Here is a 26,075-nt window from a genome sequence, read left to right on the forward strand (position 1 = left end):
GGGTGGGGAACAAAGTGGGGAGGGGTGACTCCCACCCCAGCACAGAGGCCAGGAGCCCTGGAAGGAGGAGGATGTGGCCCAGGACAGAGCTGCACCCACTCAATGCACAGCAGAGTCCGAACCTAAGAAACCAAACACAAAGCCTTGGGGGAAAAAGATCTAAAAATATAAGCCCCAAATCAGAGTGTGGGAAACTGGAAAAACGGTAGTTAGCAGAGCGTCCAGCAGGCCCAGTGTTTATACTTGTGTGGACAGACCCGGTGGCCTGGACGGGCGACGGCAGAGAGGCCGGGGACACGAGGAGGGAGGGGTGAAGAAACAAGTGTCCCAGTCCCAGTGAGAAGCCGTGACAAGTCTTAATGTGCCATTTCAATTCAAAGGAGGGGAGGGAAGAAATGTTCTTTTTCGTTTTGCTCATCAATATGATGAGGTCTCGTGTCCCAAACCACATTCAGGCAGTTCCCGAGTCTGCTTCTGAACGGGACATGCGGATCCGAACTGTGGCCAACCCAGCGGGGAGTGTGGTTCCCGAGCCCTGCGCCTCCACACTGCTGGCGGGGCGGGCGGGCGGGCGGGCAGACAGACGGACAAAGCAGCAGGCTCGTGGGCAGCCGGCTCCCGGCGCTATGTGCTTCCGGCCGTCTGCCCCTCCCCTTCCTCGCCAGCACCTGTTGGGAAGCAGCGGCCTCACCGTCAGGTTCCCACCCTGGCTGGAGCCCCAGCCCCTTGGGTCAGGCTCCCCATCCCCTCCAGGGCTGGGACCACTGGCTCACCGCCTCCGGTGGCCCCCGATGGAGCCAGGACGTCCTCGTCACTGTCGTCCTCGTTGGATGGGGCTGCCCCAGGTTCAGGGGCAGGCATCTTGGCTTCCTGTTCCTGCTCCACACGGCTGCGCAGGGCCAGGATGCGGTGGTGCAGGGCTGCATACAGCTGGCCCGTGTCCTTGGAACTGGCCTGGGGCAGGCAGAAGGAAGTGGTGGGTTGGAAGATCTCTTGGTCAGGGTGGCTGCTGCCCTCCTGTGGTGGAAGCCATAAGCCCCGGGCTGTGTCTGGGCCAGAGCCCAACCCTCTCTCCTCAACAAGCTCAGAGACAGCAGACTGAAGCTCCTGGGGCCCCAGGGACCGTCCTTCCCAGCGGCTTGCAGAGCTTGCAGCTGGGATGGCACTCGGTGATGCAGGCCCACTCCTGTCTCTACCACCGATCCGTCTGGACACTGGCCGGCCTAGAGGCCTCCCTCTTCGCTCCCTGGCCCACACCCTCAGAGTGTCGACCGCTGCACCACAGAGCATCCCCCAGAGGGGCAGGACTTGGTGCAGCCCTGCAGTGGCCCAACTGGGTGTGCCTGGGAACCTCCCTCCTGTGGGAGCTCAGGAGGGCACGGCCCTTGTCCAGGGGTCCGTCTGTTCGGGCACTTCCTTTCCCCAAGAGGTCGGTAGTAGCCTGTCCCGGCCCCAGGGCTACTCACTGAGATCAGGAAAACCTTCACGCCCTGGTCCTCAGTGTCCATGGCTGTGATGCGTATGCTCTTTTCACTGGCCTTGTCAATCTGCATCTGGGCCCAGAGCTTGGTATTGAGGATCAGTCGCAAGCTGCCCTGGGTCCGCATCACTGCAACCGACAAGGCCACTCAGCCCTGGCCCCTGACCCCCACCCCACAGCCAGCTATGAGAACAGACACATTCTGGAATGAAAACACCACAAGGGCGAAATCCACAATTCTCTCAAGGTCCACATGAGCTGCCCACCAGCCTGCTGAGCCACAGCACCCCCCACACTGGGGGCCAGCCCTGTACCACCCAGCTCCCCCATGGCCACGTCCATCACGGGGAGATGCCAGGATGGTGGCTCCCTCGGAAGGGGGATGATTAGGTGGGAGGCAGGGCCAGAGAGTGACATTTGGGGGCTGTGTGCCCCCTTTCTTCATGACAACTGTCTAGAAGTTGATGCCCCCTGATTGGCCCCACTCACAGGCCGAGCCCCAGCCCCTACTCTGCAGTTTTCTTAGAAAAAAGGTTGAGGCCCAATGGCTGCTTAGAGCTCCCAAGAGGGAGACAAGGACAGACTGAGAGCAACATATGGTGGAGAAAAAGAGGGTACAGACCTTCCTCCTTCTCTGGAAGTACACATCACATCTCCCCAAGGCCGCTGTCAGCCTGCCTGGTTTATCAGAGCTCATCCTCCCCGCACGTGCCCTGACCTTGTGGTCATGGTGACACCTTGTCTTCCCACCAGCCCACTTCTCCCCACCCCAACCTGGGCCCCCAGATGGCCCCAGACGGAGCAGCATGGGCCAGCTCAGGGAGGCTGCGGGGTGGAGTCCTGGGCTCCAACTGACCAGATCTCCCTGTGTCCACTCCCCGAGCCCTCTGTGCCCAATGGGCCCACCTCTGAAGCGCACATGGAGTAGCTGGAACAGCCTGGGGGAAGGTCTGTGGCAAGGACCACAGGCTGTATAGGGCCGTTTGATTTTTTATTTCCCCTTTCCACCACAAAACCACCAGCACTTTATTAGAAAACAAGTCCAAGAGCTGCTGAGTTGTTTCATCTACTGTCACACTCACAAAGAGGAGAGTCACAGAAGAGCTGGCAGCGAGAGCCTTGGGATGGGGCCTGCGCCTACAGGCCGCCGGTGCTGGGGCTCTCCAGTGGGGACCTGCGTGGGGATCCTGCCCTCCTGGGCCCTGGGAACTCTGTGCCATCCCGGGCCCTCTCCAGAGGCACTGCACTGCAGCTCACCTAGTCGAGACTGGAGCGTCCCGTCGTCAGTCGATGCCATGTCGTTGAGCCTGAGCAGCCCCCGGCCTCTCTCCACCCACGACTGCGAGGCCTTGTCAAAGACAAACAGCTTACACTGGATCTGGAACACAAGGCAGCCCTCTGGGTGAGCGGGGCCCTGGCTGGGTGGACACTGGTGTGGGCAAACTCCGGGGAGCCTCGATCTAGCCTGAGTGAACTACTAGGTGGGGGTCAGCCAACGATGGCCCAGGGGGCACATCTAGCCCTTGGCCAGTTTTGGGTCCTGTTCTCCACCTCCGTTTTACATTGTCAGAGGAGCACGAAAAGAATCAGGAAGGAAACGAAGATAAACACCAGATACCCACAAGATACCACCTTGCACTCGCTAGGATGGCATCACAAGCCAGGCAACAGCAGGTGCCGGGGTGGGGAGGCAGCTGGTGGACAGTCAGCAGCTCACATGCGGCCGGCAGGAACGACACATGGCATGGCTGCCGCGGAAACATGTCCCTCACAGTGTTACATGTGGAATCGCCGTGCGGCCCAGACACCCCACTCCTAAAGATCTACCCAAGAGAAATGACACGCATCTGCACACGCGAGCCTGTACACAATGTCCACGGTAGCATGATTCATACTAGCTAAAAGCTGGAAACCTGAATGTCCCTCCACGCACATCACTTGGCACTGCCCCGGGAACGGACCCCAAGCCCATGAGGCTCAGGGAGGGAATGAGACACAGAAGGACACAGGGGGTGTGAGTCCACGTGGGGACAAGTCCAGAGCAGGCTCATCCACGACAGGAAGGGGGCTCGCGGGGGCCGGGGAGGGCATGAGAGGTGACTGCCGATGGGCAGTTTCTTTTTTGGGGACTAAAATGTTCTGTTCTGATAGTGGTGGCAGCAGCATAACTACGTGAACCCACTAAAAACCACTGAACTGTACACTTTAAAGAGTGAATTCCATAGTGTATCCATCTCAATAAAGCTGTTCTATAGATAAAAAAAGAATACGCAGCAGAGACCACGCCTGGCCCTTCAGAGTGTGCGGATCTTTACCAAGTCACTCTCTTCTCTTGTATAGATTTCACAACAGTGCTGAGTGGGCAGAAGCAATAGTACTTCTAAAAATGCCACATCAGAAACTCCCCAGTGCTCTATACACGCAGGTCACGGACACACATGCATGCGCACAACAACGCAAAGCAGAATGAGACACACTGAAGCGGACGTGTTGCCCCGGGACACAGAGAAAAGGCGGGACAAAGTTTGGGGTGCATCCGGAATCCCGGTTCCCTAATAAAAATACCATGGGGTGCCAGTGTGACCAATCACAGCCATTCATTCTGGGTGCATTTACAACAGTTTCTCCCCGAACTATCGAGAATGCCTCAAAAACAGATCCTTCTGCTCAAAAAGAAAGAGACTTGAAGTCCCTTAGCGCTCACTGAACTCTAGAAGCCTTGCCACAAGGTCCCGGAGGGTGGCGCACAGAGAGGCTGGGGGCTACGGCTGGCCTCTCACACCACCACCTAAGGGCCAGGAGGCCCACTGGAGCCAGATGCCCCCGGCCAGGCCCGCCTCACCTGTAACACGTTGCTCTCCGCCTCCTCCCCGGTGATGACTTCCACTTTTTCCAACAAACACTTCCGTGCTGTTGCCTTGGTGTAGGCGGCTGCCGACTCGGCCAGGGACTCTGAAATGTTATTAGCTAAACGACATTGACTATTTATTTGCCGGGGTGGGTGTGTGGGTGTGTGGGTGTGTGGGTGTGTGGGTGTGTGTGTGTACCTCACAGGAGACAGAACAAAAGGGTTGGCTCTGCTTCAAGGTGCCGGCTCCTGGGACATGGAGCGGACCCCAAACATAACAGCAATCTGGCCCTGGATGCCGTGGGGAGACCATCTGGGAGCTAGGAGCCAGCGTGGCTCCAGATCTCCCACTGCCATTCATTCGGTAGAGGACAGGAGGACAGCAAAGGGAATCCTCCCACAGAGCACCGAAGAGAAACTCCCTTCCCCCACCTCAGGGCAAGAAGGAAGAGAGGGACAGCCACCTCAACAACCCTAACCCCAGAGTCATCCTGAAGCGCCACGGCCTCTCTGTTTCAGGATGAACACGTCCCCTCTCTGCTTGCTGAAAACCAGCACCCCTGGCTTTCCAATTCTGCCCCGGTGGCTGCCACGAGCTGGGGCCCATGTCCCTCCTGGGCGGGGGTGTGGATGGACAGTGCCCGTCACTTGGTACCCTTCCCACGAGGTGGTGGGACCGCAGCATACCTTTCTCGGGGGTGGCCTCCTGGGATGAGGACTCGGACCCGGACTCAGCAGCTGCATTTTCCCTGGTGGCATCTGAACTGACTTCATTTAATTTAGGTGGGCTCTGCAGGGAGACGGAAGCACACGGGGAGGAGAGCATGTTGGGGTGCTCCTGGTGGGCCGGCCGCCGCGGAACAGGAAGCCCCTCTGCTGGGATGGTGGCTCTCGGCACTGTCTCCCGGGCAGAAGGCTTTTTTCTGCAGACGGCCTTTCCTTCACAGCTTTGGGGACCCACCCAGACCCAGCAGATGAGACTAGACAACCCCTCCACAGGGGGTGTGTTCCAGCCTGGGGCCCTGTCTCCACACAACGATCCTCGAGCATCATGTGCTGGTAAAACCTACAGAAAAGCGCCCTCACGATGCAGGCAGCTTGGCCCTCCCAAATCCACCCTTCTCTGCTCTAGACGAACTGCCCTCCGAGTCCCCAAGTGGGGCCTCCCCCAACATCTCGGGGAGATGCGTGCCACCAGCTGTTTATCTCTGTGTGAGGCAGCTCTTGGACCAATTCGTTGTAACAGGAAAAGGACAGTATTGATGCTCGAGAAAAGCAGCAGGAAGCTCCTTAATGTAACGTAGACTGAGACAAAGACAGAAATAATGAAGTGGGATGAAACAGCTCCTTAACCACACTCACAACGGACACAGTGGGATCCTATGCATTTGACAAGGAAAGAAAAGGAACAAAAATAAGGAAGCAGGTAAACAATTCTAGAACCCCATCTCAAGCTGGCCAGGCTTTCTGGGAGAGGAGATAGTGTGGCCATGGTACGTGCAGGAGACACCTGGGACACTGCAGGGGCCCCTCCAAGGCCACCTCCCCAAAGCCCCCTCCATGCTGCAGCCTCATGGTCAGGGACAGGTGTGTCGAACTCCCTTGGCTCCGGAGGAGGCTCAGGATTCCTGTCAGATGATTATCATTGCAGCTGGCCTCAGCCAGGAGGAAGCATGGCCCCTGACTTAAGGGGAAGCCTGTCCTAGGATGAGGCTAAGCTAGCTGGCAGAGAAGAACGGCAGGAAGCTCGAACACCAGCTCCTAGAGAGCCTCCTGGTGCAACAACGCTGCCCCCAAGTCTGAGCTGGGTCTTCTTTCTCTTGCAACTGGAAGCATCCCCACTTTATAGGAGACAAGGTGGCAGCCGTATTCACATGTCCCTTGCCCTGGGGCCCCAGAAAAAACAGTCCCCACAGGGGCCACTCACCAGCACACGCTCGCTCATGTTCTGGCCAAACACGAATTTGTTGCTGGCGGTGTCGGCACTATTGGTCGAGTTGTCTAAACTGAAGAGAAGGCATGCTGTGGGTGTGGGCACCCCGTGGGAGCGGGGAAGGCAGTGGGCAAACTTGCATGAGCTGCACACACATGTGAACGGTCAGAGTGGGTAAGGCAGAAAGCATAGCTGTGGGCACTGCTCAGCCTCCCCTGTGGGGGATGGGCCTGGCACACCAGGGACAGGTGCTCACAAGCCTCGGAGCCAGGGGCCCACTGCATGTGGGCGGGCACTACATGACATGCCTGACAGCCACCTGTCATCCCCGACCTCCTCGAGGTGGGTGTCACCATCGGAGTGCATGAGGACAGCGCCTCAGAGAGGCTGATCACAGAGGTCAGACCAGGTACCACCTGCTTCCCCGAAAGAACCCACCAGTCCCTGGCCTGCACAAAGGAGGGGACACTGCCCACCCCTGGGCCATTGGCAGGTAACACTGGATGGCCTCAGAGCTGCTGTCACCATCACATTTCGTCCAGTTTAAGATGTCACAGCTCTAATTCCAATTTGGGAAATGCTGCAGTGCAAAAAATGTGTCTTTAAAACAATATCCAATGCACTTTGCTAATCAGGGTCCAGGGAGCCAAGTGTGAGGTCACCACCATTCATGCCAGGCCTCTCTGAAGTCCACGCCCAGTTCTATGCACTCTACTGGCCTGTCTCCTAGGCAGGGACACCCTTTCTCTCTGAAATATCCACGGGGCACCCAGGCCATTAGTGAGCACCAGCAGTGTTAACCACCGGCGAGCCCAAATCCAGGGTAAGGGATCCCCACAGGCCGGAACCTGACAGGTAACAGGAAGCAGCCAAGCAGCCACTGGCCCACTGGGTTCTGCTCTGGGCATGAGATCCGAGTGACAGAGGTCACTCCGGGGCCAAGCAGAACTCGGGTCCTGCCTTGTCTGTCTGTTGAAGCACACCATCCTGGCCACTCCACAGCTGTGCCCAGAGTGGGAATAAAATGAGGAGCCAGGGGGTATCCAGGGTTCTGGTGAAATCTGCTGCCTCCCACCCCCACCCCGGCGAAGGACCAGGCTGGCTCCTGGTCCAGCTGCTGCCTCCTCCCCGGGCCCCAAGCTCAAAGCGATGGGACAACCCTGGGCTGCTCTGAGGCTAGGCACCAGGCCCAAGACACACACCTGGAGCTGATATACTGAAGGAAATAGTTGGTCGCAGCTGGCGTTTCTGAACTGGGGTGTCCAGCGTTCTCCATGTCAGCTACTTCCGTGTTCTCATTTGTTAACTGGGAAACAGAGAGGCAACACTTACTGCTCAGACAACCGCCTGTTCAGGACCTTTACAGCTCAGCCTGTCTGTACCCCTAGGCCATATGGCACAGCTTGTGTGTGTGTGTGTGTGTGTGTGTGTACACACAGAGGTGGGGTGGGCCTGTAATCAACTTCACCATTTAACAGTTAAGATAGAAAAACAGTTCATAAGGCATCAGGAAACTTTTTCTACCTTGTTAAAAAAACAACAACAAAACTCTCAGGTTGGCATCTTATTGCCCTTTCCACCAATACTCTGTAATGAGAGGTCACAGAATGCTTCCAGATCCGATATTTTAAGGGGTTTATTATAAATATAATAAAAGCATTGTTTCTCGAGGGCTTCTTTTATGCCAGCTGACTGCCACGCCAGCTCTGTTAACTATTTATCATCGAACCCTGAGAGGTGGGTATCATTCACCTCGTCCTATGAGTGAGAAAGCAGAGGCTCGGGGTGCCAAGAAGTCGCCCCCACCGAGAAGCTGGCATGTAACTGTGAAACCACAGATCACGTGAGCCCTGTGCCTCCTTAAGACGTGGCCCCCATCCCAGTTTCAAGGCAGCTGTCCCCCTAAACTCTAGGAACAGAATCAACCTGATGGCCCAGGCCAGGCCCCTGCTCCCCAGCACAGGTAGATCTCAAGGCCCTTCCTTCTCTTGTTTCCTCCTCCTGGAGTGAGCCAGCCCCCAAGGGACTCATTACTTTGGCTAAAGCCATGCAAGAGCAATGCCTATTTTTCACCCCTGGGGATTTGTGTTTCTGTTGGACAGTGAGCACCAAAGAAGAAAACAAATGGCACAGCCTGATGTTTTCTACGTGCCGGAGAGACTTTCATTCCCCTTTTTCAGGGTTTCTCCCCCTCAGCATCACTGACATCGGGGCTGGATCATTCTCTGTGGGGAAGCCGCCCTGACACCGCGGGGTGTTGGGCAGCATCCCCGGCTTCCACCCACTGGAGAGCAGTAGTACCTACACCCTGGTTGTGACAACCACAGATGTCCCCAGATGCAGCCACTGATGCTATCTCTCAGGCTTTTAAAGGAGCTCCTGCCAGACGAGCTGCTGGAAATGGCACAGAGGGACGCTCCATCCCAGTGGCTGGAAAGGTAGTGCTGCTCCATTCTGGTCTCCCAGACCGCCAGCGCACGGGGTCCAGAGCCCAGACTCCCCGCCACTGCCAGATGCTCTCCCCGCTGACTCAAAGTCCCCAGACTACACCAACAGCCCTTGAGGGCAGCCAGGAGGGGACAGAGGCTATTGCCTCTGGTGGGACAGAAAAATTCTTTTCCCACCTGCCCTACCTTAAAAATATAAGGTAATAATTCTCAATTAAGGGTGACTTGGTCCCAAAGGGAACCCTCAGCACTATTAAGGGACACTTTTGGTTGTCACAACGGGGGGCGGGGGATACTCCTGGCACCTGGAGGGTGGGGGCCAGAGATGCTGCCCAGTATCCTAGAACACCCAGGACAGGCCTCCAACAACTAAGAATGAACCAGTCTAAATGTTGCTTAGTGCCAGGACAGAGAAGCCCACGAGTTAGGCAACAACAATCTCTCCAGCGATGCTGAAAGCATCGGATCGTGTTGTCTCCTTTGCTACGAAAATGTTGGTTCTCGCCATGCTCGGTTGCCTCCCTGTCCCCTGCGCCCGGGAGAATGAGGGAGCCTGCCAGGGAGTGTGCCGGGAGCGGGAGCAGTGCAGCATGGAGGGCATGCAAAACAAGAAGCCACTGGAAGCACCACGAGCCACAGGAGCCCACAGGCACATTCTCTGCCTCCACCTCCCCGCCCTTTGTAAGGAAAAGCGGAGTTCCCGTTGTTGAACCTGGAGCAGGCAGAACAGACCGACTCATGAGTGCCAGCGCTCATCCAGGCCCCTGATCACACACCTTGACTCTGTCCCTCAGGTTCTGCCCGAACACAAACGCCTGCTGTGCAACTTGCTCTTTTTTCTCACAGTTTTCCTCCTCACAAGTATCGCTAGACTCATTTTTCTGGGGCTCTTTCTCCTAGTTAGAAACACAAACAAGACGACAACTGAAAAGAAGTGACAGGTTAGCCCCGAGAAGCGAGATGGGCCATCTCCCGCCATTCCATCTGCTCGCCGGGTCTCCTGTGGCACCGGTTCCCGGGCAGCTGCTGCTGCCCAGGTCTGGCCTGCCCTCACATCACCAGGGACGCTGGAGGCGGCAGGGCTGGGCTGCTTCTCGGCCTCCCTAGCTACCCAAGTTTCCCAGCAGCAGCAGGCTGCAGAGATGGTTCCTAATTTTAATTCTGCTAACTGGTTTGAAGGTCAGGGTGGGGGGCGGGGGGGGGGGGCGTGGTGGGCTCAGGGATGTTCTAAAAATGAATTGTAGCCAGTCATTTCTACCATGTGTACTCCAACATCTCTGGGGGGGTGTGGGGGAGGTGGAGGGTACAGAACCTCAGGCAGCAGCTTAGCTGCCAAAACGGCCAAGTAGAAATAAACACACACATGCAACCCGGCTTTGTGTCCGGAAGCCTTGGTGTGGTGCTGCGACTCGCATGTCAAATCTGCCTCTGCCACCCGCAAACGCAGGCTCTTCAGAACATGCCCCTCACTTTTCAGCTGCTGGGCAATACTGCTAGCAAACACATGCTCTTGGCCTACGTAATCTCAGAACCCTAGACTTTGCTCAAAAAAAAAAAAAAAAAAATTTCTGAGCTGACCCCCAGGCAGCTTTCTTCGGTTAGAACGGGCCCACATACATGAATCCCCGAGCTGTTCAGGTGTGGAAGCAGGGAGGCGAGACATCTCTCCATATAAAACGGCACAAGCCCTCATCAATGACAGCCATTCCTCTGGCCCTAGGGACGTCCCAGAGGCCAGTGGGCAGAGTGCCCGTGGGCACGCCAGCCCCCCCGCCCCCCCCGCCCCCCCTGCAGTGGGGAGGTGCTAGGCCCGGGCAGTGCAGCAGTCTGGAACGGCGGACAGACCATCCTTGGCATTCTAGCAACTACGGACATCGGCTGCTGTTGTGCACGCGCACCGCTGAGCAAATCCAGAAAGCCTTAGCACGGGCCCACGCTGGCACCGCTCGGAGCAGGTAACTGTCCACACGCTCAGCGAAGCTCCGAGAAGTTTCACGTGCTCCCTGCCCAGCAGACACACCTCAAGTGCTCGCGCCTCATCGGACGGACTTCTGCGTGCGGGGCTGTCGGCCGATGTCGCTGTCGCGGCCCCCGTGCGGTCTGCCGGGACGCTGACTCCGTTGGTGCCGCTGCTGGCAGCTGCCGGGATAAGAGCACAGCGGGTGGTCGCGGGCTCAGGGCAGGACCTCGGCTGCCCCCCCACCGCTGGGACCAACTGTGTCGTTTCTCCTTTTTCAAGAAAAGGAGCTGGTATCATGACTGAAAATCACAAATTCTTCCATTAAAAAAACCCAAGCGAGCCCAGAACTAAAACCTCACAGAAGTGAGACAATCTTGCTGCTTATTCCACAAAGAACTGTATGACTTTTCAGTGTACTTTAGAAGGATACTGCTAACTAAGGTAAAAAAGAGAAAAAGAATATATATTAAATAAGGAGCAATTATGAGTTTTATAAAACACCCTTTTACTCATAACATCTTGATTCTCTGCACTTCGCCCTATGAATAGTTGAGATCACATGATGCGCACAGCTTTAAATCTGGCTGATTGGGTGGCATAACTTATAAAAAAGCTTTCCTGTTGAAACTCTTCAGAAATACTATTTCCCTCATGTGGGATGTTGGATTGCTTCTGATGAAGAGTTTTTGAATTACAGGGAGAGACAAAGAGGAAGACAAGAAAAGGTCATTAATACTAAGAAATTAAGGGTCAACTGAACACCATGACCTGTGCAGAGATCATGGAAATATGGTTTAAGAGTCAGAGGTCTTACGGGTGGCAGACCAGATGAAACTGCGCACATAACCAAAATGACCCTTCAAGTCTCTCAGACACAGAGGGCTGAGTTTTGCCTGCAAACGTGCTGGGATGGACTGGAGACACTCTGGAGGGAGCCAGCTTTTATGAAGCCAGCGTGTGCAGAAAGCATGGTGGTCACCTTGGCCTGCTGTCTTCCCTGGGCTCAACGGGGACTTAAAGGATTACTTCCCCAGCACTCTATTTCTTTCTTTCTTTTTCTTTTTTTTAAAAGATTTTATTTATTTATGTGACAGAGAGAGAGAGAGAGAGAGAGAGAGAGAGACAAGGAGAGAGGGAACACAGCAGGGGGAGTGGGAGAGGGAGAAGCAGGCTTCCCGCTGAGCGGGGAGCCCGATGCAGGACTCAACCCCAGGATGCTGGGAACATGACCTGAGCCGAAGGCAGACACCCACCCAGGCGCCCCCCCAGCACTCTATTTCTGAGTGCATTCAGCAGATATGGCCAAAGTCACCTGTGTCGAGACACAGCTGTCCCGGGCCAACTTCAGGAAGACCCTACACCCTGCCGTGCGAGCCTGGGCACCAGGGCCATTTCTTACCGGTCTGTGAGAGTGCCTTTGGCTGTGGGGCTTGTAACACTGCCGGGCGAAGCACACTCCGCTGTTGCTCCTTGGGCTTCTGGCTCGGCAGACCTGAGAACAGAGGTTGGCTTGCCTGCGGCCCTCGGACACAGTAGGCAGAAACACACAGCCCCGTACGGGCTCTCAGGGGCTTTCTGGAAATTAATTCATTGAGTACAGTAATGCTATAGGGGGAACCAAGGGACAGCTGTCCTCAAGTGCTGGGCTCAAGGATCAAGGACAGATGGTGCAGGGAAAGCACAGAGCCACAGGCAGCCCCTCCGAGTTTAGGACTCTGCTCGGGCTCACATAAAAATACCCTTTGCACCTGCTTTTCAAAGTGCCACGCTGAGAAAATCCATCTGCCAAACACAAATGGGGCAAGAAGCACGAGAGAACGCTTCCAACTCTGCACCACTGCCAGGCCCTGCTCCCCAGCGGCACGCCACTGGATCATGGCCCCTGTGCTCAGGCTTACTCTGTGGCACGCCGGGGCTGGAATGTTCTGGAGACAGCCTGAACCAGCTGAGCTATCGCTGGGCACAGAGCCCCACACCAAGCCAAGTCTGCTCCCTCACCACCCACCCCCCCCCTCCTCAGGGTGGTGGAGGGCTCACAGAGGGGAGAATTTCCTTGGTCTGATGGGCTCCTTAAAGTGGCTTTTCGGTGCTCATGTGCCAGGTAACCGAGATGACCTAAGAGAGCAGACTGAGCCTGAAGCATGCCGGCTGGGCTGCCTAAGGCAGCTGTGCAAACAGATGCTGCAGAGGCAGGAAGGGTGTGAGACAGCCCTTCCACTTTCCTCCTTAAAGGCGGGCACCTACCTGCACTGGGTGCCTGGCCGTGGATCAATGTTGGTGGCTTCAACCGGAATCCACTGCTCTTTTCCTCTACAAGCACAAGACAAAAGATAAAAAGCAAGCCTGCCTAGGGGGTAGAGGTGGGGGCAGCAGCAAAGCTGAGAGGGTCAAGGGCAGGGGAAGACTCTAGGTCTGAACCTCAGTGGCCATGAGCCTGGAGAACCAGGGAAATGTTTCCAAGTTAAAACAGAAATGCCGAAGCCCGGTTCAACCACCAAGGTTATAAGGCAGCTTGGACGAGGAGGAGCCAGGGAGTTGCAGAAAGTGCTGGCTCCAGGCCAGGTGCTGATAATGAAAGACCAGGGGGGTGTTGAAGGTGAGAGACAAAAGTGACAGTGAGTGCAAGGCTGGTCCACCCCTGGGTCACCTCACCCAACGGCTTGCCAGGAGCTGTGCCGGGCTCACAGGCCCTGGAGAATGTCAGGGAGCCACCCCATTAAGGCCCCTGGGACCGGTCTCCCTTTCTCAGAGGACTTGTCTTGTCAGAGGATGCATCTGTAATCAGGAGAAGCCTCTGTACTACCAGCAGATGTCTGGGAAATGAGACACGTTTCTGTGGTGAAAGATCAAAGGTGGCAGACGTCCAGCTTGCTCTCTTTTTCCGGATGTGCTTGGACAGCTTCACCTTGTTGCTGAGAACACTGGAAGGCCGAGGACAACGAAGGGGAAGGAAGCAGGGCGATGGCTCAAAACCTGGTTTCACTGGGGCCACTGGTCCATACTGGTCATCTGTGTGTGCGGGTGAGGTGGCTGATCTCATAAGGGGCAGGGAGTGGGGACAGTCTAATCTGCCTTGACAGGAAGGATCAGCATAAAAAGCCTTGTGACTCCAACAGTTAGGTCTGTTCCTGGGGCAGCACAGGGATGGCACCATTCTGGGCCACCAGAGGCAACCTCACTTTTGTAATAAGGTCCTACTCATCTGAAAAAAACCCTTGTCAGGTGCAGGGAACAAGATCAATACACAAATATCAATTGTGTATATCTACACGCCAGCAATGAACACTCCAAAAATGAAGTTATGAAAACCTGTTATTCCATTTATAATAGCACCAAAGAGAATAGTACTTGGGAATAAATTTAACAAACAAAAACTCTAAAACATCATTGGAAGAAAGACAAACGGGAAGATGTCTTAGAAGATCACACAGTAGATGATTCTATTTACATGAAATATCCAGAACAGGCAAATCCTTGCAGACAGAAAGTGGATTCTTGGTTGCCAAGGGCTGGGGGAGACACGGGCAGTGAGTGACTGCTCATGGGGATGGGGTTTCTCTTTGGGGTGATGGAATGATCTAAAATTAATTATGGATGGGACGCCCGGGTGGCTCAGTTGGTTAAGCGAGTGCCTTCAGCTCAGGTCATGATCCTGGAGTCCCGGGATCGAGTCCCGCGTCGGGCTCCCTGCTCGGCGGGGAGTCTGCTTCTCCCTCTGACCCTCCCCCCTCTCATGTGCACGCTCTCTCTCTCATTCTCTCTCTCTCAAATAAAGAAAATCTTAAAAAAAATATATTGTTAAAAAAAATTAAAAAAATAAAATTAATTATGGTGATGGCTGCACAACTCTGTGGATACACTAAAAACCAACCAACTGTACACTGAAACACCACAAATGCCTTCTCAGACCAAACTCCTGAGGCATAAAACAAAGTCAAATGGAATTCTCAACGAAGCAGGAGAGCCTTCTTCCTGCTGTCTGGGGTTGGTCAGCCAAACTGATCTCCTTGGGCAAAAACAGGATTACAAAACTCTTCCCTGCTAGTTAGTATGAAGGAGTTGAGTTCACCAGGCTTCCAAGGCCTGTGTTAGTGGAGCTGGGGTCTCTCCCCTGAGAGAGCGGTCGGTCATAAAAACCAGGCTCAGGAGAATCAGACACCACAGATGCAGGGGAAGACATGCTGCCAGATGTTCCTTTTTAGGAGAGAAATACTGAATCACATTTCCAAAGCTCAGGACTATTCAGAAGATGACTGGCAATTTACAAGTGTTAAAAAAAATTGAGATGAAATTCACAATTGAGATAATTTTTAAGAGGCCTTACAGCTGGCTTTGCAATGCTTACGTTGTGGCTACCGATTGATCTCCACCTCTCTGCTCTGTGTAGAGCAACACCAGCAGCAACTGACCTCTGCAGCCAGCTTAGGCTGACCAGTGGGGGCGCAGGCGTGGATGATCACTGCCACAGAGCATCCGCTAGCACGGGCCTGGCACCTGGCCCACCCCGCAGACGCACAAGAAATCACGCTGGATGCTGCAGTGAACAGATGACAGACAAGACAGACAAGGCATGCCACACCTGTCATGGCAACTGAGGACTGGGGACAGAAGGAGCCCAAGGCAGCAGGGAGGTGTGCTCACAGGACAGCCAAGCTGAGGCGTGCCTGCAGGCCCCATCTTCACCAAAATAGACGCTCTCTTTTCATGGCCTCAAGAAACTCACTTTACCTACAACATGGCCTGGGTGCAATGAAAAGCTGTTGCTGATGGCCAGAGTCCTAGCACACACGATAGAGTCACCGAAATGCACGAGTGACTGGCCTGGTGTCTTCTTGAGGGTATACGCGTGCCCCACTGTGAGCTCACTGGGGTAAGAGGTGGTTCCCTCTGAAGCAGCTTTCGCCCTCCTCTTAATCATGTCTAAAGCAAGTGGGCTCCTTTGAGGGTGCTTTCTGCCCTGCCCTGGGAAGACCCCAAGTGATGTCTGCAGGGAACAGTGCTCACCCCCAGGGGAACTTCAACTTGGTGTATGCCAGAGGTTGAAAAGGCTCTAAGAGGAGACAGCCTGGCGGGGGCTGGGTGGTGCTGGGGCAGATGGGAGGGTGCTTGGCATGTACAGGGCCGGGGGGGGGGTGGTGCGTAGAGTGACGGGACACGCCCTGCAGACAAAGGGAGCCAGGTTTCTGTCAGAAAGATAGGTAGAATTAAGAAGCAGGGAGGCTCAGGTGAACCCTACTGGTGCTGGATGGGAAGTATACATGTGAGCCCAGGGTTGCCTGCACACGCAGACAGATATAGATGAAGAAACGTGTGTACGTGTACACACAGATATGCGCAGAGGTACAGGGGTGTGTGAGAATCCCAACAGCGGTGAGCTGGCCGAGCATGCAGATCTTGGTTTCTGGAGACCACTCTCCACTAAGAAGGACCCCTTTGAGAAGGAACCCTGTGAGAGACGATGATGAGTCTGGAGGCTCTTGTTAGGACAGAAGAAAGTGCTTAAAAAAATAACGAGTCGTGACAAAAGGGCACAGGAACCTGCTTGGTGGGACTCCCGCTAGCCAAATCTGGGACAATTAAAAGAAATTCTGTACTAATAACGACAGAATGTAAGCCGTTGACTAAAGCAGGAATCCATGCATCGATTTTGCTGTACAATATAACAAGGGGCTAAGTGGGGAGAAAGAACAGCTCTCTTACAGAACACCAATGAAGCGTACCAGTAACAGAGAAGGCAGCCCACCCCCACCCCCCACCCCCCTGCCTTTGGTGATGGATCGTCAGAGTAATGACTAATCCGAGCAAGAGAACAAGGGTGGAGGCAGACACTGGTGGGGGAACAGTGAGAGGAATGGGCTTCTCTCTCCAGAAAAAAAGGGGATGATCTCCCAGCGGAGAAACCAACAGAGCCCACTCTAACCAAGTGAGCCAAATTAGCCCCACAGGTACCAGGACAGGTAAGCACCACGTGCCATCTGGGACGGGGCACCGTGAAGAACACAGCTTTGCTTCTGTGGAATTCTAGCCCCAAAGGCACTACCTGGGCAGAACCAACAGGAATCACTGGACAAACCCAGACAGAAAAACTTCTCCAAATTCACTGGCCTGTAATCTTCCAGGCCATAAACATCAAGCAAAGAATGAGGAAGTAGTCTAGACGGAAAGAGAGACGTGGGGTACGTGACCCGGGATCTGAGCCCTCTGCTACGAAGGGCAGCACTGGGGCGACTGGGGAAAGTCGAATGGGTAACGGGATATGGAGGTGCTTTATACAATTCTTCCGGAAGTTAAAAATCCGCCCCCCCACCCCAAAAAATTAAAGCTAAAACACAAAAGGCAGACAGGCAAGGACAGAAGAGGCCTGATATGACTCCAACCTGCCTCAGGGACCAGGAAGCGAGGCTGCGTCCGCGCCCCTCAGCAGGGCTGGGAACCCTGTTTTCCTCAGGGCAGCCCGGCTCTCAATGCTGCGGGATAAAGGTTTTGTGGGGCAAGAGAGGGGAGTGAGGCCATCACTCACAGATCTTAGAGGTGATGATGTTGAGATCTGTAATGGAAACTGACCGCATGAGGCGATCTAGACGCGGCTTCAGCGAGCGGCCCCCTAGACCCCAACAGGATCACCTCAGCTAACACCGCCCCTGCAGCTCACCGCGCTACTTGCTCAGCCAGCACTCCAGGGGTTCCCACAGACCGCTGACACACCACACTTCTCCTCAGGGCTTAGTGAGGGGCTCAGCTCAAAACAGTTTGCTTTCAGAGTCAAAATTAATCCTATTGTTTGAAATGGTGCTATTGAATCAATCCCCTAAGTTATAAAAACATTGCCCTCCTGCCAGAGTATGACTTATCTCGCAATGCTTTTGAAGTAGGCAATGAATTTATATGAGGCAGATTGGGTTACAGAATTCGGGTAGTTGAACTTGCTCATTAACTCCTTTATGAGGAATTTCAGCCACGTGGGAGAAACTTTCAGGAAACCTTGGGAGTTGGATCTCTAGCAAAAGACCAAAAAAGGAAGGCTCCATAGTCTTCAGAGGGGAGCAAGCTACTTTACTTCAAGATTTAATATGCTGTGATTAAATATGCTTACATATTTATCTGAACAGGTCTAAGCAATACTGATTGATGTGAGACTCTAATGCACAGAAAAGGGGTCTGGAAAATTCCATTGACCTCACACAGTTACCTTGGGGTGGGAGAGGGAGACGGAGAGGGGTAGGAAGATTCTTTTACTCTATGTATTTCCCATTTGCCTTTTGAAAAAAGTGGTATGAACGTGTTACTTGTGTACAATTTTGGAAAAACAAGTAATACACCTCTTTATAGTTGCTTTTTGTTTTTGGGAAAAAACCCCACAAAAACCAAAGAACAAAAAAAATCAACCAACACCTTAAAGACTCCTTGTGACCAGGCCCTCCTGCAGAAACAAAAAATTAAGGGCTTATGAAGCTTGCCTCACAGTGGATTCCAAGTCTATGAGCTGAAGATTTGGGAAAACATTTAGGAACTGAAAAAGAATCCGGTTTTCAAATTGCCTGTTCCTGTTTAAGATCTTATTTTACAATATCAACTCTTTTTCATCCCAGGAAAACCCCCAGTGACTGGTAGTAAAAGGCAAAGGGACATGAGGGCTCACCTGGTTCTGAGTCAGAATTGCCTGCAGATGGCTCGCAGAAGGTTGATGGCATAAAAACATTGTTTTTTGATACTGTCGACAAGGAGGTGCGGGCAGGGAAGGGAACAAGAGAAAAACAGTGTGAGTAGGCAGGGCACACGCGCACCCGATCACCTCTCCCACCTGAAGGCTCGGTCTCCAAGCCACACCGGAGGGGCTCAGCATTATGAACCAGGCCTTTGTGGTCTACTGTGGCCGCCTAGCTTGTCCTCATGCCCCTGGCTTTTCTGTGGCGCTGGAGGCCCCAATGGGAGCAGCAAGAAGGGAAGCAGAATGAACTGGGTGTTCCAAGCCTCAGGCCCTGCTTCTTGTCACCTGCCAGAGGCTTGCTGGCTGGCTGCACCCCCAGCCCCTCACCTGTTTAGGATCTTACTTTACACTTATCAGTTGCTTCCCTGGGTGTAGGCCAGACAGTAATGCAATGGGCCTCAGAGCTGAAGAACTAAGCGGGTAGAGAGAACACAGCTAAGCAGAATCAGAATGTAGGGCGCCGACCACGCCTTCCAAGATATGGGCTCCGTTCCTGTGCCGGAGAGCTATTTCCTATGCCAGTGCGCTAGAGCAGAAGGGAAATGCTTGGCTGTCCTTTGTCCCTACAGCCTGTGGCCACAGCACAAATCATCTCTCCTCTTCCGAGGCACCTTCTGCCACAGGGCATGGCACAGCAGGGCGCGGTGAATGGGAAGGAGCACAACCGATCACCAGGGGGCAGAAGCTCCCTTGTTTCCTAGGAATGCCCATATGCAACAGGGGAGAAAAGGAGGGCTCCCCAAGCCCGACTGCTAACTGTCCTGATGGTTCCTCAAGGCCTGCTTAGCAAAGGACAGTGTAGCCATTCAGGAGGGTCTCGAGCAGTCATGAGAAAGGGTGTGGCGATGTCCACAGTGAGTGTTAAGGGAAACAGGAGTGAAATCCAGTGTGTTGCAGGGAGGATCTCGAAAGGACACTCACTCTCTACATGGTGCCCCCCTGTCATGTCTGCATCACTTCTGTAAGCAGAAACAACCTTCCCGGGCGTCTTTTCCCCTTAAAGTGCTGTCCTTTAGGTTCACAGGTATAAAATGCTTCACATAAACCTCCCAAGAAGGAACGCCAAGTTGGGTATACTGGAGATCCTCTCTGAATACGTGTGCATCTCTTAAGTCTGCACTAGACAGCCAAGATGGAGAAGATGGACGATGCCGGGGGGGACCAAGTCAAGGTCGGGAGGACTGGGGGCAAGCCCTGAGGCAGTGTTTACCCTTGAATCTGCAAGGCTGTCCCCGGGATCACAGCGCCTCCCACCAAATAGCCCCAGCAACTCTCTCGACCCTGGGAAACTGCCTCTCTGCTGCATGGGTCTTCTTAACAAGCCCCCGGGCTCGTCTGCAAGGCCCCCATCCAGAGCCTCCACAGGCTCCCAGCCTGGCCCACCCCTCAAGGTTCCACCAAGCTCTCCTCCTCTGCAGGCTCCCGGCATTCCATCATCAAAGTGTGTTCTGGGGCCACTTGGTTTGATATGTACTGTGTGTGTGTGTCTGCACTTCTCAACCAGACTGCCAAGCTCTAGGCACATGGTTGAAGGGTCAGGAGGACACTCTACTTCCCACTTCCTACACCTTCAATCTAGAGACACAGCCATAAACCTGGGAAGGAGGACATGTAATCAATTTAGTCCACTAGGTCACGACCCTCTGTTAAGTGTTACTGATTCCAGAGGGGGGCACCTCCAGCTTCATTCCTGACGGAGACCGAGTCTCAGATCGATTCTAACTGGCTGTGGGCAGGAGACAGACGCCGAGTGTGAGGCGCCACAGGGGGATGGCGGGCTCATCAGCACAGACGCTCGGCAAAGGTCTGCGACGGTTACCTGACTGTGAAGGTGGGAACTGGGTTAAAGAGGACGTTCTTTCTCGCTTGACGGGAGGGCAGTAATTTCCATCTTCTCGGTCAGAATCTACAGAAAACGAGGAGGAGGAGGAGAAAATCAGGCTGCTTCCACTTTTACAACCAAACAGAACGAGACGTTTTAGAGATTTCCTCACCTTCTCCACCTTCGGGGCTGGAGCCTCCAGCTGGCCTCTGAAATGAGAGCACACGGCAGGGCGGTAAGCGAGGGCCGGGCTGCCCAGCCAGCACCCAGCAGCTTGAGTTCCGTCATGAACGCATCCTGAAACGCAGCGCTGAGGGCCAACTCCCTGAGCTCAGACACCCAGGTCGGATGGACTTTCAACCTAAGGCTCAAAAACGCCCCCCAGGAACCCTCTGTGTCTGCCTTACCAGGCCATGGGCCGAGGAGTCCTCCTGAAGGCTGAGGGCGCATTTACTGCACAAAGATTGGTTTCTCTGTCTCTCCACAGGTCACAGCTAACTGCGTGCCACCCCCTCAACTCAAGCACAGTGAAACGCTATCTGGCTGAAATTCATTCTGCCAAGAGCTGGCAAGCGACCCGCTCCACTCTGGAGGGCAGCAGGACCATTTAAAATGTGGCCTAACACCGGGTCGCAGCAGTTTCCGTTCCTTGCCCTGGGCCGTTCCGCGGCGCAGAACCCTGTTTCAAGGTGGACCATTACTTCCAGAGCAACAGAGAACTTCCATGCCTTGGATCTAAGTCTGCTGCAAAGTGTTCAGAACACAGTCGTCCAATGCGACAACTCTGCTGACTACACGACCTACCGAGAAATCGCAAGCTAAGACAGAAGGTGGCCAAAGAATTTCCTCCGTAACACCCTTTAGTTTTAGAATGTGAACAACTAGCCATCAAGAAGCCTTAAGATGAGCCCCGCTCCCACCCCCAGGTAATATCCACTCCCTCACAGACTTGCAACTCTCCAGAACCGAGCAGCCAGAAGCAAATGTCGAGGGGTGAACATCCCTCCTCCTCGCGCACCTGTAAGCGAGCAAGCAGAGGAGCCAATTTTCTTATTTTCAGAAAAGTCACTAGGGGTCAAGTTTAGCCAAACGAGGACCACCTGCCTTGAGGAGCCGTTAGGGCTTAGAGGAGGCCTGCCTGGGAAAGTGCTCTGCAAACTGCAGGGCGGGGTGGAAAGGTGGCAACTGCCCTAAATAACGTAAATAATGGGCTGTGAGCAGGGCGCCGGCCCTGGGCAGGACTTTCTCCATAAAGGGCCACAGAAGACTTTCAGCTTCTCGGGCCACATGCATACTCTACCACCTTAGCTTGCAGACAGAGGCCCGGAGTTTGTGGACCACGTCCTAAGAGACAGTAGAGAAAAGGATTCCAACCTGAACTCTCTCCTCCCGAGTGGGCCCACAACTTGGGTTTGAGTCAGAAACGCAAGCCTTTCCTGCTCAAGTCCGTTCTAAGCGTTCCCTGCAAGCCTCTGTGAAAGGGCCAGGAGGACTGCCATCCCCATGCCTGCATCGGGTGCTCAGGAGGCTCCGAGGAGGCCATCCATCAAAGTGCTTGGGAAACAAACCCCTCTTAACACAACAGGGATTTGACAGTCCTCACGGCGACCCTGAACATACCACTGGGCCCCAGATGAAGTGGAACACCGGAGGAGGAAAGCAGGCGGGCCCCAGACGGGCACAAACCGGCGGCCGGACCACAAGAGCAGAGTGTGAAGGTGCTCAACCCCTCTGCGAGGCCCGCACAGCTTACCTTCTCCCAGCTCCGACACCTCCTAAAGCCACATCTCGGGCAAATCCTCTCCCTCACCCAGGCTTTGGTTTCCTTCCTTGGGAAATGGGGGTGCCAGCACCTCCCCCACAGGGAGATGGAAGGGGTCAGCGAGATAAGCAGGTGAGGCAGCCCTCGGTCTGACCCGACACCCGGCCAAGGCTGACACCTGGACTTGGGGGGTGCTCTCCCAGCAAGCTCGCTTCTGCTGGATGTTATGCCCTTGGGAAGAGCATGACAAGAGGACAGTTCATGTCCCGGGGCAGCCAAATGAGGGGTCAGGGTGGGGGACTCAGTCCTGAGCCCAGGACGAAGCGTTGGGGGTGTTGCTGAGACACATACTCTGGCAGCGCTTTCCCTTCACTGGGTTCAGGCCTAGGGTGGTGTCTGAAAATGCAAAGCCAAGCCGTGGGCACAGCAGGCCTCTTCTCCTGGGACCATCCCCTTCCCTGGGTGACATCACGGAGGTGCAGACTACGGGTACCTCCTTCCAATTCCTTCCCAGGGGTTGGGCCCACTCCCAGCTCCAGTCCCATGGCTCCTGGCCTCTCTCCTGTCATTCAGTAAGCATTCCGGCTGCACCAACCCCACACGTGGCAGCCTCTCGGATCCCATGGTATCTGCCGCTTGGAGAGCAACTCCTGGGATCTGGAAATGGCCTTGCAGACACTGCTCCCTCATCAGCTGGCCTCTTTTCACTCTGCTCGCTCTTCTCTGGCTTCTCACATGAGAACCCCTGCCCCCCCTGCGCCCCTCCGTATCTCTCACTCTGTGTCACCTGTGCCAGGGTCCCCACTAGCTTGAGTCCCAGGAGTAGCCCTCTGTCCACAGCGGGCCGCAGAGAAGCCACTAAGGCACGTGTCCCTGTGTTACACACGGCCCTGCTTCCTGTTTCCTCAGCTGCCGAAAAGGGTATTCCTCTACCACCGCAGTCCCACGGAGGCCTCCACACCTACCTTCCCTTTGCCCCCCTGGCTAGCTGGGCTCATTTCCACGTGTGTGGATTTCCAGCAGTCTACAGATTTCCAATTTCATTCCACTGTGGCTGGAAAAGACCTGGCATGATTTCAGTCACTTTAAGTTTATCAAAACTTGTTTTGTGGTCTAGCAAAGGGTCTGTCTGCCCTGGAGGACGTCCCGGGCACTCTGCAGCACAGTGCCCTCGACGTTCTCCGGGGCAGACGGCTCGCTAGGCCAGCTGGGTTTAGAGTGTTGCCCAGGCCCTCTCTGTTCTCCTCCATCCTCCGCCCAGATGTTCTACTGACTACTGAAGGGGGGGTGCCGAGCTCTCCAAGATGACCGAATCGTCTCTTCTCCCTTCAGTTCTGTCTGTTTTTGCTTTGTGTATTTTGGGGGTCTTAACGACACATAACTTTCTTATCTATGCCAACAACACCCCAAACCTCTCAGGAATCTGAGTTTCCTTTAGAGTTTGATGGGTGCTTGGGGCCCCTCCCCAGAAGTGGGTCCAGGCCAGGAGCTGAGGCCTCTGGGTACCCCGCTGTCTGTGCTGAACCACCCCTCCTTGTTGTCATGGTGCAGCCTGTCTCCCCTGTTTTCTGAACACGGCAACATTGTTCCTGCCTCAACATTCCTTCTGTGTGTGCCCGCTCCCCCACCCCCCCAGGCCTGGGACGCGCTTCCTGCAGGTCCGCTCAGTGTGGCCTCTCCAAGGCCTTTCCTAGCCTCCTCCAGGGTGAACCCGTGCTCACTCGCTGCCCTACCACCCAGCAAGCGGAAGCTGCTCCTCTACCTCCCTCGGGCCCCTACCCTGTTTTGTGTACCAGCTGGAAATGATCTAATGTGTCCGTCTGGCTGTTCTGCTCACAGCTGAGACACACAGCCCCCAGGATGCTGTGCACAAAAGACGATCAGCAGGTATTCACTGCACAAATGGAGCCTGAGTTGATCATAGCCCCTTCAGGGACCTGAAGAAAAGTGCCTGGCCAGACAAGATTCCGATGCAGGAGACCCTCAAACCCACACCCCAAATCTCTTCTAAGAGGCATGTGACTGGCCTCTTGGTCCTGGAAAGGCTAAGAGGCCAAGGCCAGGGGAGGACAACACAGGAAATTACACCACCAGGGATAACCTTCCAGAAGCTGCTGGAATCTCCTGTGGGGTCTGAACTAGCCAACTCAGAAGCAGTGAGGAAACGGATGCCAGCAACTTTCCTCAATAGGAGCTAGCACAAGGAAGCAAGGAGATGGAATGTATGAGGAAGTCACTTCTGCTTGCCTTTGGATATTCCAACTCTTCCAGAAATCCTCAACAGTGGCCAGCGTGAGAAGCCTGATGTCTGCACCCCCCACCCCCCCCAACTGCGCTGAGGTCTGAGCTTGCTGTCTGGCTGTCTCGTGCTGTCTTCTCCCCAAAAGGGAAAGGTCTGGGGTGAAGTACCTCCCCTTTAAGCCACCCTGGCCCAAAACGAGGCCAACGCCGGCTCCACACACACTTTGTGCAAACACAGCAGCCTGGTGGTCAGGGACCGCCCCTCACCCCAACCAAGGGAGAGGCCACTTACGGGTCAGCTGAGAGCAATGCCTGGGACACACATAGGGGTGTGCCCTGCAGCTGCAACTCCTTGGACCCGGGAAGTCTACATCCGAAGCCACTGCCACGGGGACTCACGCGACTCTAAGTGCAGGCTTCCGGATTCCTTTTTGGGGAGGAGCCAGGGCAGAAGCAGGTGTGAAAGTCCCATTTCCTCCTCTGCCTCTTTCCACACTAGAATCCACCTCTGTGAGGATTAGGGCTTCGGGATGATACCCAGGCAACACTGGGGTCAGTGCCCTTTTGGGACACCATGACGAACATATCCCAAACCAACACTTACATAAGGAGGCAGAAAAGAGGCCCAAAGAGAGTCCTTCAATTCACTTCCCTGGTGGCAGGAAGTGTGAACGAGTGAAGTGGGCTTACAGAAGATGCAAAGCCCCCCCCAGTGGTGGCTGCTAGGGACGGGTGGGAAGAATGGCAGGAGTGGCAGCTCGCTCTCCTCAGAGCCACAGGAACCTTGGGGGGAGCTGCTTATTCTGTGAGGTGTGCACATCCTTGCCAAGTACAAAACAGGTGGTAACGTCTAACCCAGAATGGGACCCTGGAACTGTAGATGTGGGAAGCTTCAGTTCTTTGTAAAGGATGGAACAGTGAAAATTTACGATCATTACATTTATCAAGGATCCCGCACCGCCCCCCTCAAAGCCCCGAAAGAACATGGCTCTCATGAGGCTGTCTGGTGTGGCCTCAAGGAGGACAAAGGTGCTAGGCCAGCCCAGGGGAAGGAATGGAGCTGGCTGCTGTGTCTCAGAAGCTGACACACAGACACACAGGTAGAGTTAAGCAGGAATGAACAGCACTCGCGGCCTTCTTGACTTCTCAGAAAAGACCAGAAAACAAGACCACGCCAGACACCCGTTTGGTCTGCCTGAGCCTCAGTGATTTCAACGTGGACTGACCGGTTATAAAGCCCGCTGTCTGTGGCTGCAGGAAAATGGATGCCCGGGATGAAAAATCAATCAAGGGAGGAGCCTGTTGATTCATCCTTGTCTTCAAATGGACTACTGGCCAATTCCATGCTGTTTATTCTGCTACTGAGGTGACCAGCTCAGAAGTTCTTACCAAAAAGGCAGACACTGAAGAAAGAAAAAGAGCTGTGGCCTCCAAAGGTCTGAATGTTGGCTGGGAGCAGAATAAGGGTCAAATCCCTTGCAGACGCTGGAAGATGAGGGAAGCTGTCCAGCCAGGGGTCTGGTTCCAGAACCTGTCTAAGCTTCCTGGTGGGTCTAATAAACACATTTCAGGCTCCACAGGGCTTTGGCTCTGAGCTTCAGGCCAGGGGACTTAAGCCAGGCTTGGAGTAAGCACTAAGAGCTGCCTGCTTTCTCCAGATCAGAGAACTTAATCTGGATGTGGTTTGGTCTTCTCCAAGCTGTCTTCTGAGAGCCAGTAAGTCTGATATATAGAGGCTTGTTCCCGGTACTGTCTTCGATGGCCAGAGTCTGGGGAGACTGAAAGACGAGCAGGCCCTTTGTAAGCAACAATTCAGTGAGCCACTGTTTATTATAAAGAACTCACAGCTTTGCATTCCCTCGAGAGACCATGCA

The 26,075-nt window shown here is 54.5% G+C and overlaps 1 protein-coding gene across 16 annotated transcripts in view; it reads right to left on the reverse strand.

Moving 5' to 3' along the window:
* Positions 1-502: 502 nt before the first annotated feature.
* Positions 503-26,075, reverse strand: part of RANBP3 (RAN binding protein 3) — a 53,871-nt gene continuing 28,298 nt past the window's right edge. For 6 of the 16 annotated variants that reach the window (XM_027583648.2, XM_027583657.2, XM_027583659.1 and 3 more), the window contains 16 exons: positions 20,371-20,407; positions 20,196-20,282; positions 18,308-18,379; positions 12,913-12,978; positions 12,706-12,783; positions 12,068-12,160; positions 10,729-10,847; positions 9,485-9,604; positions 7,464-7,567; positions 6,256-6,334; positions 5,016-5,118; positions 4,323-4,447; positions 2,738-2,858; positions 1,467-1,609; positions 774-954; positions 530-668 (listed from right to left, as the gene is read on the reverse strand). In XM_027583648.2, the coding sequence (XP_027439449.1) occupies positions 625-668; positions 774-954; positions 1,467-1,609; positions 2,738-2,858; positions 4,323-4,447; positions 5,016-5,118; positions 6,256-6,334; positions 7,464-7,567; positions 9,485-9,604; positions 10,729-10,847; positions 12,068-12,160; positions 12,706-12,783; positions 12,913-12,978; positions 18,308-18,379; positions 20,196-20,282; positions 20,371-20,407 (1,572 nt within the window). In that variant the 3' untranslated portion in view covers positions 530-624. Of the gene's footprint in view, positions 669-773; positions 955-1,466; positions 1,610-2,737; positions 2,859-4,322; positions 4,448-5,015; positions 5,119-6,255; positions 6,335-7,463; positions 7,568-9,484; positions 9,605-10,728; positions 10,848-12,067; positions 12,161-12,705; positions 12,784-12,912; positions 12,979-18,307; positions 18,380-20,195; positions 20,283-20,370; positions 20,408-26,075 lie in introns of all 16 variants that reach the window. The other 10 variants (XM_027583651.2, XM_027583662.2, XM_027583652.2 and 7 more) reach the window with 7 other exon arrangements.

This window comes from Zalophus californianus, chromosome 1 (assembly GCF_009762305.2).
Source record: "Zalophus californianus isolate mZalCal1 chromosome 1, mZalCal1.pri.v2, whole genome shotgun sequence".
NCBI classification, from domain to species: domain Eukaryota; kingdom Metazoa; phylum Chordata; class Mammalia; order Carnivora; family Otariidae; genus Zalophus; species Zalophus californianus.